Raw genomic sequence first — 16,842 nt, forward strand, 5'->3', positions numbered from 1 at the left:
GGACTTTGCCAATCTTCTGGAAGATGCAGCTGACTCTCGTGGTTCTCTTTTGTTTTTTGCTCTCTTCTTCCCCCTCCCTTCCCAGCTGTTTGCCATGATCTTTGCCATGTGTCTCTTTCGAGGGATCCAGTAAGAAGTGGCCCATGAACCACCACGTTCCCACATACTCAGAAGAAGGAAAATCAGAAGAAACAAAACCTGAAAACACCCCAAAAATTTTATTTTTTTTAACAAAATAGGGTAGGGGGGAAAAAAGAAAAAAAAGAAGGTTGTAATATATGAATGACCAAAAGGATTGTACTTCAGGGGATGGAACTTGGAGGTGATGTGCACTACACTATACACCGGACCCTTGCCCAGAGCCACCCGCAGCAGCCGTGGAGCAGGAGCCCAGCGCAGCTGATTGCACTAGAGACTGACGGAGACGGCGGGGCAGTGGGGAGTGGGAGGACAAGCACAGCTGCCTCTCCTGCAAGACCATGCCTACCGTTCACTTTATCATGTTTTATACAGCAAAAGACTGCAGAATAACCACACAGGGGCTGGGTAAGGCAACAGGTTGGCCAAAGTCTGTGACTCTCCAAGTGGGTTTGAAACAAGCAGTGGTGGCACATCTCAGAAGTAGGTAGTCATTGTTCACACGATTCTGGCTTTAATGCCCAGTCACAGAATGAAAACACACATTATCCAGTGGAAGCTTTGCCCCTGTCACCTGAAACTTGTCAGAGAACTCAGGCACTTCAGTGGGGCTGGCTCTTCTCTGGAGCCCCAAGTAGGGGCAGCGTGGTCTCACTTAGCGATGGGACTCAGCTAAGGCTGGCTGATGGTCAAGAGTTTGGTGCCTACCCTTCTGTTTTTACTAAGATTTACTGTTCCTTGTTGTGAAAAACAAAGAGAGCAAATGGTTCTCTGCTGTGTTCCCACCTCCTGGGAAAAATAATGGCTCTGGTCAAGAATCACTGATACCGCTGCCTTCCTGAGAAGGGGAGGAAATAGTGTTTAAATCTTGTTGGCCTTTGCCTTTCCCTTCATACTTGCAAAAAAATGGTTTGTGGTGCTCTGTTAGCGTAAATATTTGCAGTGGATTCCTACATGCTTTCCAGCCCTAAGGGGAGTTCCAGGCATGGTGCTGGATGGAGGAGGCTGAGGTTTGTCAGCCGCTCCCATGCTGTTTGCCTGAAACAGTCTTGTGGAGTCATTTCTGCTCAGAGGATTTCCCCTGAGATCCTCCCATGGGCTCACGATGAAATCATCAAGTCAGAATTGTTTTTTAGTCTGCCTGCTAGTTGAGTGTTTCCTCCCTTGAGATAGTTTGACATTTAACTAACGTATCTTCTACTTCATCATTTGGAAGTGAACTTGAGAAAGATGCCTGGGACTGGACCTTGGTCAGAGATTAAGATGGACCTGCTAAGGCCCCAGGCAGGCTCTAGGAGCACTCAGTGTGCAGCCAAACTGCTCCAGCCACTGCTCCAGTGGTCGTGGTTATTACCTGGACAGGTCACTGGTTCCTCTCTGGAAGCCTAAACCCCTGTTGCCTTAATTGTTCATCTGGGCACTCCCTGACCCCAAACTGATTGTGCTTGGGGGAGGACAGAAGGGGCTGTGGTTTCTTGTTTAGCTTAGGTATTTTTACAGATTTTATAGGCTCAGATTATGGAGCACTTTTATATAGGCTTAAACCAGCCCCTCTGAAAGCTGTAAGCACTGCCAAGGAAGGTGAGGGGGGCTGAAAGAAGCAGCAAGAAACCCAGCAGTAACCTTGTGCCCCGGTTTAGCAGCAGCAGATACGCTTTGCCTGGCTGTTCCCTTACACCACTGGGATTGTGTCCCTTCAGCTCTCCCGATGGCACTGCACAGGCTACAGGGAAGAAAGAAAAGCAGCAGAAAGACTGGTCCATAACAGACGATGATCCTGGCTAAACATTCAAGTTGGGGAATCAGGATACTAAGGAAGAGGAAGGAGGCATTAGAGCTTTTCCAAGTTTCATCTGAGAACATCAGTTTGCTCATCAGCAGGAGAGTGCCCAGGCAGGTTGAACTGCAGCCCCCCTGTGCCACAGTCAGCATATTCCAGCAACGTAGTAGGAGGCCAGGGCTGCTGAGTGGCCTCAAATGTTGCATTAAACCTCGTGGAAAGCTTTTCTGAACTCTTTCCCTCTGGGTCTGCTTTTAATGAGGCATTTTAGCATTAAATTCTGGTCTGTTGTTTAATGAAGGAAGACAGCTTTGCTAGCCAAAAACCAGCAGTATTTGTACCTGACAGCAGGTGCTGTGCTTAAGATGATAGGAAAATATTGTTGCATCTACTAGTCTTGCAGGGAATGGGCCGAGCAGAAGGCGAGCTTATCTGTTCTGCTTCTGCCTCAGGAGCTGGTGTCAGTGACTGTTCTGGGAGAGCAATTCCCAGGAGAGGAACAAAACCACGAGGAGAGATGGTCATTTGGCTGGAGGTGAGCGAGAGCAGCAGAACTGCCTCCCCCAGGCTCCAATTTTTTCCTTTCCCCTGAGTTTGTTATGCAAAGGCCTGGCTGTCTCAGGTCAGAGCCTGGACGGTGAATACCCTTATTTCTGCATGGTGGGTGGCTGAAGGGAAAAAAAAAAAAAAGCCTTAAAAGCCTTTTTCTGCCACCAGTGGCCTGGGGGAAAACCTCTCAGAGCTGGGGGAACTGGACCAAAGCAGCCAGAGTGCTAAGTGATAAATATACATGCCTGAAGTAGGATCTCTGCCAGCTTATTTCTCTTTGGCTTTCCTAATTCTGTACTTATTGCTTTGTTTTTAGCTCTCTCTCTTTCCCTCTCCCCCTTATGGTAGTCCCTGTATCTTCAAAAAGATCTCTTATTTATCTGTAATTCTGGCCTTTGCACAGCTGTTTCTCCTCTCTTACCTTGTCTGATCCCCCGTTGCTCTTTTCTGGATGAAGACTTCACATCCTCTCTGCAGCAGGCTACTGTGCCACTGGGAACGCAGCTTGAAACCCCAGCAAGGGCTAGGCAGCACGTTTTAAACAAGAACTGGAGATAGATAGCTGTAAAGATATGTGCAAGTCTGAGAGGACCCGTGGAAGCTGGTAACAGGCAGAAGGAATTTCCCCTGGGGGAATTTAATGAACAGGCGAGCCCAGAAAGCAGACTCCCACTGTACGGCAAAGCATGTACATTTGTTGGTTTTGTCCCTTGGTTATATGGGTGCCCCCTCTGTTGTACAGTAGTTTTCAGAACAATAGGCAGGAGAAGCGACTGTATTTTTATATTTGTTTTTAAGAGCTCTGGTGAATATTTTGGGTCAGGGGCTCAAGCTAGATTCACAGCTTGCTGGAGAGCTCTGGGCAGGCTGGGGACCAGAGGGAGCTGCCGTGCTGCCACCTCCTTCACTGTAGTACTGAGCATGGCCCAAGCACCTTGGATGGAAGTAGTAGAGACTAGCCTGTGCCTGCGAGCCCACAGCCCCTCTCCACACCTCTGCCTCCCGGCTGTTATTTAATGCTCAGTGACTGTCACGAATGCCTGGGAAAAGGGCTGCGTGTGAAATAATGGTTGAAATCTATTTTAAAAAACTGTAAATGTTCTTTTTATTAGATAGTGGAGCTAATTTATCCTGTATTCCCTACTGTAATGCTTTTTTATATTGAAAGGAATTTTTTTTTTGGTAATATAAACCAGAACACAAGTCTGAAGCACTCTCTGCACGGTTTTTGTGTGCGTTTCTTAAAAAAATAAAAAAATAAAAGAAAGATATTGTGACAGTGAAGTGAAACAACTTTAATTTTCACTATTTGCTTGGTGTTAAGTACGGTCACTTTCTTACCAGAGGAAAAAGAATAAACTCAGGTACAGCAGCTAAAATGAGGTATAAACTGAAGTGTTCCATTCCCCCCTGCCCCCCCACCCCAAGTAAAAACCCTTGACCAGCAAGGAGAGGCCAGCTTAGGACAGGCAGAGCCTCTCCTTTGTCACCAGCTCCGGTTTGCCAGATATTGATTAGGCGTAAATAAGGTGATGTAGGGAGTTACATGAACGATGAGCTTTCTTCATCCTCAAAAGCAAGGGCACTATGAACGCAAGGGTTTGGGTCCATCTCTGGCAGATAAAGGGGGTCAGCCTTAGTCCTGGCCTGTGCCTGCTCAGAGCACAACCCTCTGGGAAACACGACTCCCAGCCCTGCGCAACTTTGTACAAATGCAGGTAACTCATTGCAAACTGTCTCCCTTGGGAGATGTCAGTCCAAGGCCTTTCTCACAATTTAACAGCTAAGGAAGCTGAGGCCTGTGGAGACGGGAGGTTTTTCTCAGACGATCAGTAGCTGAGCTTGAAGTGATGCCTCAGGCTTTTGATCCCAAATTATATGCTCAGCTGCCACCTGCAGCTGTGATGCCATCACTTCTGTCCTTAGGGACACAGTTCTGTACAAACATGTCAGCATCCTCCTCCCTTTCCCCCCATTCACAACAGAGCTAAGACAACCAGCCACAGTTGGTTCCTGGCAGCGCTGCAGATGCTCTGCCTGCTCCATCCTCAAGCCACCCTGAGAAACTCCCTCCTCAACCTTACCTGCTACAAATTCACCTCCTCCAGTGGGCCTGGCCATGTTTCTCCTGCAGCATCTTGCTGATGAGAAGGGACCATGCCAAGGGCCACAGCCTTTTTGTAGCCGTTGCCAGGCAGGGGCACCCATCTGCACCTTCTCACTTAGTTGCAGAAGAGATGTAGAACCCCAGTCTACTTCCATACATGGTCCATTTATAGCAAGATGGAGCAAGAAGCATGAAAATAAAACAACTTCTTCCTCTCTCTCCTTTCAGGACTAGGTATCAAGTAGCATGAAATCTCTCACATGGCTGCTCCCCCAGCCTTTGCTCTGTGTTGGAGCAGAAGACATTGACTGGCAAAACTAGAAGTGGCTCACTGTTTTAAGTTTTACAGATGCAGCTGCTAAGCAGCAGACCAGAGGAATCTAACCTCACCTGATTTAAAGCTCCTTTGGAAAGCTGTAACTGCTTCTCCCACCCTCCCACCTGATTTAACCATCAAGAAGTCTTCAGAGAACTGTTCTCACATAGTGCAGCAACTCATTTCTCTTGCCCGCTGGATGACATTTTAAGGTATGCTTATCAGGCAGCTATCTACAGACCCAGAGTCATAACTCCTAGGACCTGCAGACAACACAGATGGAAGGACAGCATTAAGAAGACCCTCCATTTCCTTCTTCAAGATTGCTTTTGCTGTGGTCAGTTTTCTGGTCTTTCCTAGAAACACAATTTCCCACCCCCCAAAACCAACTATCAGTCTGTGTATACATTCATGTAACCCCCAAAACACAAAGAATCATGCTTCACGTACCTATACCAACAACTACAGCAAATGTGCTGCACTGAACCCACTGCAGCTGACCATGCAGGTGGTATGCAGAGTAAAAGCAACAGCCACAGCGTGCCACACTCCAGCTCCCACACGCAGCACCGCTCGGTCTAATTCATGACACTCTTTAGGCTGCACTTGATCATTTCATGCCTCACAGGGAAAAGGTTTCCCTCTTAGAGCCCAACTCTTCCACCTGAACAGGAAGGCTCCTCTTAAATACAAGTTTTAATTGCTCAGTATCACATTTTGGACATGTTGAAAGCAGCTTGGCAGGCATGCGTTCTTGGGAGGCTCCAGAATTTAGCCTGCTGTTGGATGTTGCCTCTCTGTTTGATTTACTTCTTAGGAAAAAAGAAATTACAGTTGTGATGTTCCCTGGTTCAACTATTTCCAATATTCTTACCTGACAGACATTTTGCACAGCCAGTAGGTGCAACGCACACAGTGTCCCAAGTTTATGCAGCTGCTTCTAAATGCCAAAAGGACTAACACGACATACAGTAACTATCCACTACCTTCTTCTAACTCTACTAAGATATTAAACAACAATAGTCGTAGATCCAAGTCTCACCAGTGGCTTGAGGGCTGTTGTTCACAGAAGCACTTGTTTGCATAGGCATCTTTCTACTGGGATTTTGGGACATCAGCTCTATTCCACGGCACGCTTTGATCCAGTCAACAGTAGCGCATGAGTAAGAAGTCCATATCCTGAACACAGACCTTCTGGCTTTAGTCCCATGGAGAACAAAAAATGCCGCCTCCAGCTGTGGATAGGGATAATCCGCAAGGAAAGCACTAGGAAGTAGGGCAGCCAATGCTGTTAAGCCCAAGAGGTGTTGGAGAAACTGGCCAGTGAATACTAAAGCACACTTAGTCCTTCTTTGACTGAGCTAGAGAAGGCATTGATGCCTTCATATGCCCCACTCCTTGCTGTTCTTTATCCCAGTTAAGTATCTTAATGCTACCAACTTTGGTCCTCTCTTCTTGAAATCAGAAGAGCTGTGATGCCTGCACATTAGCAGAGCTGGAACACCATCTCCCACAGCTGGGGTTCATCTCTAGAGGCTGCTCACTGACCCAAGCAGCTGTACTGATGCTCGCTCTGCTCTCACTAGCACTAACCACAGCAGCACTTCAGCCCCTGCTTAACTAAATCATAAGATGCCACCTCACACCCACCACTGCTGCTACCATCAGTAAAGCTGCAACTGTAGGAAGTGTTCTGGTGTCAAGGGACAGGACCCCAGCCTAGAAACTTCACGAAACATCCCAAGCAAGGGGATGTTTGTGCTCAACAGGCTATTTCTGATAGCTTCCTTCACTTCTCAAGTATTATAGTTCAAGCTGCTCTGCTGTTCCCACTGCTGTCCCTGCGCAGGGAATAGCAAAAAGCCTCCCTCTTCTTTTGCTCTATCTCCTGCCAAGCTTTGCACAGCACCTGGTGCAAAACTACATGCGGGGTGGCACCTCTGGCAGTGAGGAAAAGAAGAGCTGTTTGCCAAGCGCTGAACTATACCTAGCCCCTTCCATCTCCCAGCTACCTGGGCAGTCAGTACTTGCTAAAAGGGGAATGAGCTGTACATGAGGGCACACTCCACCAGGCGGGTGTGAGGCTTACCGAGGGGAGAAGCAGAGTCCTTCGCCCTGTCTCCTCAGGGATTTGGTTTCAATGTGCTGGTCTTATTTTGTGCTTTGTTCCAGCGGGTTCAGAGCCTGTGATCCCATCGGCCAGTTCCCCCCGGGGAAACTGGCTCTTTTCCCTGAGCCTGCCAGGCCTGCACACCTCCCTGAGCCTTCCTCCCACTGCTCCTCGCCTCCTGCAGAGGGGCTGGGGGGTCCTGCCCAACACTGCTCCCCCCCATTTCACCTGGCAATGCCACCAGCACCAGGTTACACACTGATTCATGCCGGTAAGTGGAAAAGAAGGAAACCACTTTAGAACCAAAAGGGACTAACAAAAAAAAAGTTATAATGCAAAATTACCGACACAAACCCCCCACCCCCACCCTTCCCATGACAAAAAAGCCCAGGAATTAGACTTTCTTGGGACGGCGTCCAACTTGGTAATAATAATAAATGCTGATGAGGACGAAGAGAGCTCGGCTGACCAGGAGGAGCACAGCACCTGTGGCTATCCGGCTACTCTCAACCAGGGAGACAGTGGTAACTGGAGGAGAAGGAGGGAGACAAGGCAGAGGTTGGTGATGAAAAAACAAATGGAGACAAGTAGCACAAAGCAGTTTTCTACTGCCCTCTAACGCAGCTTCCTAGCAAGACCTGCCAAGCCTTGCTAATGCAGAAGCTTTAACTGCAGGCTCACATGCACAGTGAACCCATGGCAGAGGCTCTTCACAGGCTTGATTTCACAGCCTTGAAGTTAGCCACAGACCCATGGTCCCCAGAGCTCTCACTTACAGAAACCCTGCTTTAAAGGCAGCCCCACATTCAGGCAGCCCCAGCCCCAGGTAGTCACTCAAGCAGATGTGAGTTTCTGACATGCGCAGGTGTTAATTGTGGAAGCTGCATGTTCCTGAGTTTGCTTTGTGCTTTGACCACTTCAGTGCTGATAAGTATTTTTCAAATGCAGAAGCATCTATAAAATATGGAGAGTCCACACATGCTACCTCTTTTCTGAGCATCTCTCTTTTTTTTGGCTACCGGCACATAGCCCATATCTAAACCAGCTACCTTGTAACACAGTGAGCTACCGATACACACATACAAAACCCCCTTTCATTGTTAAATATAGACAAGCTCCCTAGAAACAAGCTGAACTGTTATTCTCTGTTTTGGTAAGACCAAACATCCCCCTTTTTAGTGTAAGTTGCTGCAGTCTTTTCTTGTTAGCCCCAGAATCTAGGCAGCTCGCTCCAGGAGATGACCTGTGGTGGCTATGAAGGCCAGATGTTTTTAAGGAGGAAAACAGATGACTCATCAGAGGAAGATGTTTCCCCTGCACCTGGGCATCCTTCAGTGAGCAGCCCAAGGCAGAGACTACCCCATGGGGAAGGAAAAGGGAGAGCAGCTGGCAGGGAAGATGGTCCCAGGGCCAGGTTATCATTGCCAGCGCTGCAGAGCAAAGGAGCCATCTCCAGCACAAGCTGGGCACAACACAGGGCCAGTCGGGGTCGGGTGCTGCTGCGGCTGTGCCAGGCAGGCAGCAGAGACAGCATCTCCCCATCAGCCAAGTCCACTGTGACTCCCAGGGCCTTACCCCACAACTCCTTCAACTGAGCGTTCACTCCATCAGACCCAGAGGCACTGCTCCGATTTTGCCTTGGGTCCCACCGCTCACCCCGGTTGTCCTGCCCACCTCTGCTTCTCCCCCTCAACACGACAGGGGGATGCAGCGTGCACCCTCATCCTTTGCATCCTCCTCCTTGCTGGGCAGCTGCAGGTACTCACCCAGGAACTGCACGGTGAAGTAGCACACCTCGGTCAGCAGGCTCCAGCGGATGATGGCTTTTTCGGCCGTGTACAGGGCATTCCACATGATGAGCGAGATACCTGCGGAGGGAAGGCAGAGCGCAGCTGCCCGTGGGCCGGGGGGGATCACCGGGAAGGGGCAGCCCACCCATCCGCCCCCCATGAACCACCCCGGCCTCCCGCGGAGGCGGGCGGGCTGCCGTCCCGCTGGCGGCTCCGCTCCCCCGGCCGCCGCAGTTCCCGCCGCCCCCGCGCGGTGCTGCTGCAGGCTGCGGGGAGCAGCCAGGCCCGCCCGGGCCAGCGCGCCCCGCCCAACCGCCTGCCCCCAGCCAGGGCCGCCCCCCCAAACACCGCCCCTCGCAAGCACCCGCCTGTCCTCCGGTGCCGGGCACCACCCTTCGCAGACTGCCAGCCCCGACGGGGATCCCGGCTGGGCACCCGGGAGGTCCCTGCAGCCCGGGAGCACCAGCTGCCGCAGCGCAGGGCGCAGAGCTATGCAAACCCCCAGTGTTTAATTCCTCCGATAGTTTTCTTTTCCAGACCATTTCTCTAGGCTCCCCTCACCTTGTCCTCTGCCCCCCACCTCTTGGGCCCACACATGGGGCACTCCCAGGACGCCGTCACCTGCCCCTTCTCTCCTCCCGCTCCCATCAGGAGGGTCCGGCCCCAGCTGCAGCCCAGCCCCCAGCAACCTCCCTTTGCCGGGCACTTGGGGGGCACTCCCACAGGTATTTAGCGTGCACAGCCCTTCTGACGCCACCTGCAGGGAGCCTGATCCCCTACTAGAAAAAAGCAGCAGTAGCTGAGCTTTTCAAAATACCCCTAAACGTATGTTCTGCTATCCAGCTGCAGTTGTCCTGCTGGGCACAGGCTTTGCCCCCTCCTGCCATTTTGGCCTCTCGTCCCCTTGCTCTACACAGTAGCAGCGTGCCCCGGGTACAGTGGCACGGCACTCACTGAGGAGGGCTCCTCCATAGAGCCGGATGGGAGTCTTGCTGCTTGCCGATTCCTCGTCAAAGATGGTGTCGTAGAGCTGGTCAGGGAAAGTGAGGGCCTGGCAGAGGCAAGAGAGACTCAGCAGCCTGCACGGGCCAGGGCCATCAAAACGTGCTGTCTCAGGCAGCGGGCAGCAGCGCTCTGACATCAAGCCTTTATGGGATTGGAGCCGCTGGCCAGGAAATTGGAAATTAAGGAGGCACAAGAAATATCACCATGTCAGCTACTGGCTTCATGGCCCGTTTCTATAACCCAGGCTGCCGTGCCATGTGTGGTTTATGACCCTGCTAATGAAAACAGACTCCAGTGATGGGAACAAACAGCCAAGGACACTGCTGGCAAAGCCCATTACCGAGGCATGGTGAAGGCAAAGGCCTCGCAAGAGAAAGCGGTGGCAGTTGCTGGAGGCAGAGGAGGGGATTACATGCTGGGGGCTGAGAAGCCATGCTGAGGCACCCCTTGGGCAGCTGGGAGCTGGTGGTGCCCAGGACCACCTCCCTCACTTACCATGATGGCGACCCCAGAAAACATGATGGCGGAAACCAGCTGCCAGACCCTGTGTGGGAGGGAAGACAGAGGACCCGGTGTGAGCACAAGGTCGATCCCATTGCTCCTACTTCGCAAAGCATTCCTGGCTGCCTGCTTGGTCATCGGCCTTCATCCTCCCACCTCACATGACCAAGGCAACCACAAGCCTCCCACAGGACAATGTGGCTCCCCGTGCCCTGCTAGCTCCAGCCTCAGCACGCAGACTGGCCTCGCAGGTGAGACAGAGCCGAAATCCCCCTCGCCCAAGCAGAGGAGGGAAATGACCCTGCCAAGAGGATGGCACAGAGTGGGTCCCCACAGACAAACTACCCTGCCACACATGAGGCCGCGAGCTCCTCCAGCCCCGCGCAGCCCCTGTGGTTCCCAGCACCTGCTGTGGGACAAGAGCTTGAGGGCCTCGGGGGGTAAGGAACCTGGGCTGGTCTGGTCCCGTGGCCCCCGAGAAGCCCCTGCAGGAAGCAGTGATGCCAGCAGAGCAGCGAAGCTGCTGTCAGTGGCCAGAGCTGGCAGGGATGCTCTGGCCAAGGGCTCTCATATGACCAAGCTCCAAGCTGGCCCAACACCTTACCTGAGCCCCAGTGGTTCCCGGACAGCAAACTTGATTTCATTTCCCAGTACCTGGCTAATCTGAAATTCAAATATAAGACACAAGGTGACTGAGCAGACCCTTCCCCAGCCTTTAGACAGTATTCATCAGCCCCAAAACACATACCTAACCTCATGTGGGAGTTTATCCCTAAGAGGGCTGGAAGGAGGACAAGGGATTCATCTGTGACCCCTTGATCCCATCACCTGCTGAAGGCCGCCTTGATTTCCATCAGGGGCTGCAGCCTCTACTGCTCCCTTACTGGGATCAGCCACATACAGAGTGGGGCTGGGCAGGGTCAACATTAACTCTTCCCACATGCCACCTGTGTGTCACATCCCAATGGAGTGATCAGAGTCCTCGGAGTGTTACAGCATCCGTCCTGTTCTTGTGTTTGCACTGCCCAGAGCGATGCCCAGCTGCGACTTCCCCAAATCACACACATGGGAAGGCTACATAGACCAGCAACAGAGAAAGGTACGGGGGGACCTTTTGGTTGCAGAGAGCTCTGCGCTGCTCCTCACGTGCAGGCAGGAGCTGGGCAATGCCCTGCTAGCAAGTTCTCCGCAGATCATCCAGGACAGAGCGCCTGCAGGGCTCCGCCAGCGCTGGGATTTCACTGAAACAGGTTGGTTGTTTGCAATTCAGGCCTCTTCCAAGAGGCACTGCAGCACCGCTGCTTAAATTGTTGCTCCAGCATCCAGGCCACTGGCCGGTGGGCATTGGTGGTCCCATGGTCCTATAGCATCAGTTCTAAGCTGGCTCATGGGTGTCTTGGCAATACAATTTCAGGAATGGATTAAAGTAGTGTGAGGGCAGAGTTCGCCCCGTTACCATGAAAAGCCATTTCAGGCAGCTCCCATGCACCCAGCAGGCTGTGTGGCCTGTCATTGCTCAAAGGGCAGCATTGCTCGTGCCACCACAGCCTTCACCCCTGATTTTACAGGAGCCCCACAGAGCTGGCAGCCCTGTTTTTGCAAAAGAGGCTGCAGAAGTTAGATACTGAGAAAAAAATACACCACCTCAGTTTGCCCGGGCAGAAGGTCTCTTTTCTGTCATTACCGTATGTGGCCTTCCCTCTCCCCTGCCCCTCACCTTTGAGCGATGGACCTCGCCGTCATCATCCTCCCCGCCGACCCCCAGGATCTTGCGTGTCTTCAGCCTGCTCACCAGGTCGGTCTGGCTGTGCTTCTTCATCAGCGGCGGTGGCTGCTTTGCCGCCATGGTGGTGGCCCTCCACCACCAAGCCCTCAGCTGCAAGGTGGCACAAGGAGGGCGCAGGAAGTGGCTCCGCCGTCACGTGAAATTTCACGAGGTTCAGGGTGAAAAAAAAAAAACAAACCAACCACCGCCACAAAATCTTCCTGTTAGGCTGGTAGTCGGCTCCTCATCGTCCCGGGACAGGAAGCCCTGGCAGCGGGGCTGGTCCCAGCTATGGACAGCTCATCTCAGGGTGATCCCACTGTCACTGGGAACTGCTGGAAGGGGGGAAGAAAAAAATGAGAGCAGTGTGGCTTTAGCTATAAATGCTTTTGATCCACAAACCGTAGTCTGGCCTATCCCAGCATGAGGCAATGCCCCATGGTACTTCTCTGCTGCTTCCCAGACTAGGCAGTAGTCATTAAGTGATGCTTTGCCTTTTGTCTTTCTTCATGCCGTACATCACACCCTTCAGCTGCCGTTTCAGGCCAAATACCACACAGGCCTCAGGTATTTATTTGTTCCTCCTCCCCTAGATGCTGCAGCCCCCACATTGTGCCAGAGCACACCAGCCCCAGAACAACAAGAAGCCAGGGGCAAGACTTTCCTTGAGAATACGTTGCTTTCTAGGATACAGAAGATGACAGCAAGCAGAAACTAAAAATACTATCTGGAATAAGAACAAAACAAAGATAACTGACAGAAGCTACAGTGGAAGAGATAACTTCTACCTTGGCAAGGTGGTATAAAGGTAGAGGTGTTAAGAGTCCCATGAAATCACTCTATTATCATCCTGCAATCATAAAAGCTTGGAAACCCTCAGTTCAGAAGTCTTTTCTCCAATTTGTCTTCATTTCATCTTGGCCCAGCTGAACACAAACACATTTTCTGTTTCCCACTTCACCCTCCCAGAGACCCACAGACAAATCGCCAAAGGCACCAGGTACAACTAATCCAAGCCCAGGCAAGCACTGGGCTCAAGCACCGTCAGTCCCACGCCCCAGATGGAAGGGGGAGAGAGTTTATGCTCGTGTCTAAAGAGTTCATGAGGCGTTGGGGAGTAATGAAATGAGGTGCTGGTTATTTTGGCATCGTGCATCCAAGTGTTGTCCCACTGCCTTGTGAAGGATTTCCCTCGTGCAGGAAAAACCTTCCCTGTGGTTGTCCAGACGAGAGCAGACAGTCATGTTTGCAAGTGCCCAGTGTAATTCTTTGTGTAAGGCAAAGCTAAAAGGTCTCACTGGGACAGCGCAAAGACTGAATCCTGTTATCAAGGGTTTAATAAGACCCCTTCAGCAGACCACAGGCAAAATGCTTTTCAGTGAGCCAGTTCAGCTACTCAGGGCTTTGCAGGTGCTTCTTCTGGACTGTAGGGGGTTTTGTTTGGTTGTGTTTTTTTGTTCTTATTCCACTGAATAACTAAGCCCAGGTTCCTGGAAAGGCAGCACAGAGCCAGAAGCAGCAGCCAGGGTCTAGAAATATTTCAGAAGTGGGACAATGGAAAACAACCACTCAGGAAGAATGTGAAAGCTGTATACTCATGCCTACACTTGAGCACAAGGCAAGAAGCTCAAAAGGTAGCTGCTAGTAGAAAAGTTTGAAAGATTTAGCTTGTCTGGAGTTTGCTGACCCAAACTGTCACAATAACTTGTGTGTACTCAAATCTAGATAATCTGCACACAAAATCCACCCCAAAGCCAGAGTGATGTGTCAAAAAGAAAAGCTTGAGCTCTTTTTAATTTCTTTTACTACAGCTTCTGCAGTCCTTTCTGCTCCTGGCACACTCAGCAGCTTGGGTGTTGAGTGCTTTCCCACCAGACCTGCACTGCCACTGAAACCAGAGAAGACCTGTTGCTGTGGTATTTCTAGCCCAGCGTTTTCTGATCAAAGCTATCCAGCCCAGTCCTGAAGCAACACTCCTCCGCTGCATGCTCCTCTCTCTCACACTGAGCCTCAAGACTACCCTGAGGCCACCCCACATCCCTCACCTGGCCCAACACAGCTCCTGGAACATGGGGAGGACAGCCCTGAGCAAAGGACTGACGCACGGTGCCCCAGGTATACCATGCTGTCAGGAGGACCCTCACACCCCTGTAAAGGCACTGGGTACCTATTCAGCCACTCTCCCTCCCCTGCACACTTTGACAAGGAGCAAAGCGAAGTTTTTCCATGAAGACCTACTAGCTGAGGGAAAAGTCTGGCAGAGGGCCTGGGCAGCAGCATCCTACTGGCCCTGGGTCACCAAAGCCCTCCCCAAGGATGAGAGATGTGAGTCTTGCTGGTCTTGATAGGACCTGGGGTGCTGAGTGTGCTGGCCATACAAGCCACCACCTCTGGATCCCTCTTGATTACTTGCTAGGAAAAGCCTGCTGCCCACAGCTCCTGCTCTGTCCTCATGGTCAGAAATGGCATGGGAAGGGAAGATGGGACGGGAAAAACAAAGGGGAAAAAAAAGAAAAAGAGAGAGAGAGATAATGGGCAGAGGGAGAGAGAAAAGGGCGGGGGGAAGATAGTGATGGGGGAAGAAGACATCTTCAGATCTAGAGAATCTCTCCTCAGGGCAAGAAGCAAAGGACAGTGGTGGGGGCTGAAGGGGAGACTCCATGACTCACCAATGAAGACAGCAATGAACGGCTCTGTGATTACAGAGGCAGTTTTGCAACTCTAACCACAGGCCAAAAGATCAGAATTTGCCTTCATCAGTTGTCTTGCCAGTTGCTTTCAGGGCAGGAGTTGGTGGAAATTTATCCATAACACCATTAGCACTGCACTGCCTTTAAGAATTTCCAGTAATTTGTGGGAAACCACTGGCCAAGAGCCAGGACAACAAAGGCCAGATCCAAATCCCAATAAAACAATCACCAAAGGCCATTCTGGTACATAAAACCACATTCCCACCACACTTAAGCACAGCTACCGCATGGCCCCGCAGCCAGTCCCATGTCTCATTATCCCCATCTCCCAGAGAAAGAGCCAGTCTAACGAATACTGAATATTAATGAGTAATGAGCTAACGAACGCATTAGTGCTAATTCAATGACATTCAAATAGAAGATGCCGAGGATTTGAAAATGTTATACTTACATTAATGTATCCTGACACAGTGACAATTTAGAGGATGTTTTCTACTAGTCCATGCGTTTTCAAAGGGGAACCTCCACCTCCTCCTTCTCCCACGACTCTTTTCTCCTTAATCTGTTTTCTGAGCATCCCAGAGGCTGCACAGATTAATCACTACAAAAGCAATTCCTACTCCCCACCACAGCTCTCAGTGATGGGCAGTGCCTATGTACAATTGAAGGAGAGTTTTTTCCTCCAGAATTCTTTTTCTTTGCAGGCTCCTTTCCGTATCTGTTCCCTCGCTCAGCTGTTCAGCATACTGCACTCAATTTTGATAGCTACTGCTTTGTGGTGCAAAGAAACCTCACTGGTGCTACGCTAGTGATAGCTCAATCTCTCCCCACCTCCACAGCTCTTCCCCCAGCATCTCTGCTTCCCTCCCAGCATCTGGAGAGGAGTTCTGCAGTGCAGGAAAGGGAAGACTCAAGCGCACGCGCGATGATGCTACAGCAGCCAGAGCTGCGCATCCATCGAGGGAAGTGCACGGGGCTGCAAGAGGGGAACTAGACCCCGTTCCCACAGGCACCTGAAGTTGACTGCCTACAGCTTCAGCAAGCCACTGCCGAGCAGCTGATGGGTGCTATCCTTCCCACTTGCAAGGACATGGCTCCCCAGGAGGCCCTGGGGACAGGGCTACTGCCTACTGCTTAGCTGGACGTTGTTTCGGTGGCACTGCCATCCATGGTGCAGCCTTTTACCTGACAAAGCAGTGCTGCTTGAATTAAAGAGGTGGCACGATAGTACCTCTCGCTCCAAGGGTTTGAGGGCATTTCCAATATGCAATCATAGGAAAAGAAGATGAACTGGAGTCAAGCCAGGATAATGAGTGAAAAGTTTATACATTTAAACTGGCCACAAGTTTGTTCAGCTCTGTCATGTTCAGGCCAGGGAGAGGACTCTTGCTATACTCTTTTAGATTTCCTAAGTCAACACAGAATCACAGAATCACAGAATGTTAGGGATTGGAAGGGACCTTGAAAGATCATCTAGTCCAATCCCCCTGCCAAAGCAGGATTGCCTAGACCATATCACACAGGAACGCGTCCAGGCGGGTTTTAAATGCCTCCAGAGAAGGAGACTCCACAACCTCTCTGGGCAGCCTGTTCCAGTGTTCAGTCACCCTCACCGTAAAGAAGTTTTTCCTCATATTTATGTGGAACCTCCTGTGCTCCAGCTTGCACCCATTGCCCCTTGTCCTGTCAAGGGATGTCACTGAGAAGAGCCTGGCTCCATCCTCATGACACTTGCCCTTTACATATTTATAAACATTAATGAGGTCACCCCTCAGTCTCCTCCAAGCTAAAGAGACCCAGCTCCCTCAGCCTCTCCTCATAAGGGAGATGTTCCACTCCCTTAATCATCTTCGTGGCTCTGCGCTGGACTCTCTCCAGCAGTTCCCTGTCCTTCTTGAACTGAGGGGCCCAGAACTGGACACAATATTCCAGATGCGGCCTCACCAGGGCAGAGTAGAGGGGGAGGAGAACCTCTCTTGACCTGCTAACCACACCCCTTCTAATACACCCCAGGATGCCATTGGCCTTCTTGGCCACAAGGGCACACTGCTGGCTCATGGTCATCCTGTTGTCCACTAGGACCCCCAGGTC

The 16,842-nt window shown here is 51.1% G+C and overlaps 2 protein-coding genes across 3 annotated transcripts in view; one reads left to right on the forward strand and one right to left on the reverse strand.

The window, feature by feature from the left end:
• TSPAN18 (tetraspanin 18) overlaps positions 1 to 3,760 on the forward strand; it is a 127,080-nt gene extending 123,320 nt beyond the window's left edge. Inside the window, exon 10 of the mRNA XM_068398095.1 lies at positions 86 to 3,760. Coding sequence (XP_068254196.1) covers positions 86 to 133 — 48 coding nt within the window. The 3' untranslated portion in view covers positions 134 to 3,760. The remainder of the gene's footprint in view (positions 1 to 85) is intronic.
• Positions 3,739 to 16,842, reverse strand: part of TP53I11 (tumor protein p53 inducible protein 11) — a 34,192-nt gene continuing 21,088 nt past the window's right edge. The window contains exons 2-7 of one of the 2 annotated variants that reach the window (XM_068398097.1): positions 12,014 to 12,393; positions 10,901 to 10,959; positions 10,291 to 10,339; positions 9,745 to 9,841; positions 8,767 to 8,868; positions 3,739 to 7,528 (exon numbers count right to left, since the gene is read on the reverse strand). In XM_068398097.1, coding sequence (XP_068254198.1) covers positions 7,395 to 7,528; positions 8,767 to 8,868; positions 9,745 to 9,841; positions 10,291 to 10,339; positions 10,901 to 10,959; positions 12,014 to 12,142 — 570 coding nt within the window. In that variant the 5' untranslated portion in view covers positions 12,143 to 12,393 and the 3' untranslated portion in view covers positions 3,739 to 7,394. Of the gene's footprint in view, positions 7,529 to 8,766; positions 8,869 to 9,744; positions 9,842 to 10,290; positions 10,340 to 10,900; positions 10,960 to 12,013; positions 12,397 to 16,842 lie in introns of both variants that reach the window. The other variant, XM_068398096.1, reaches the window with a different exon arrangement.

Source organism: Nyctibius grandis, chromosome 4 (genome assembly GCF_013368605.1).
Source record: "Nyctibius grandis isolate bNycGra1 chromosome 4, bNycGra1.pri, whole genome shotgun sequence".
In the NCBI taxonomy this organism is placed as follows: Eukaryota; Metazoa; Chordata; class Aves; order Nyctibiiformes; family Nyctibiidae; genus Nyctibius; species Nyctibius grandis.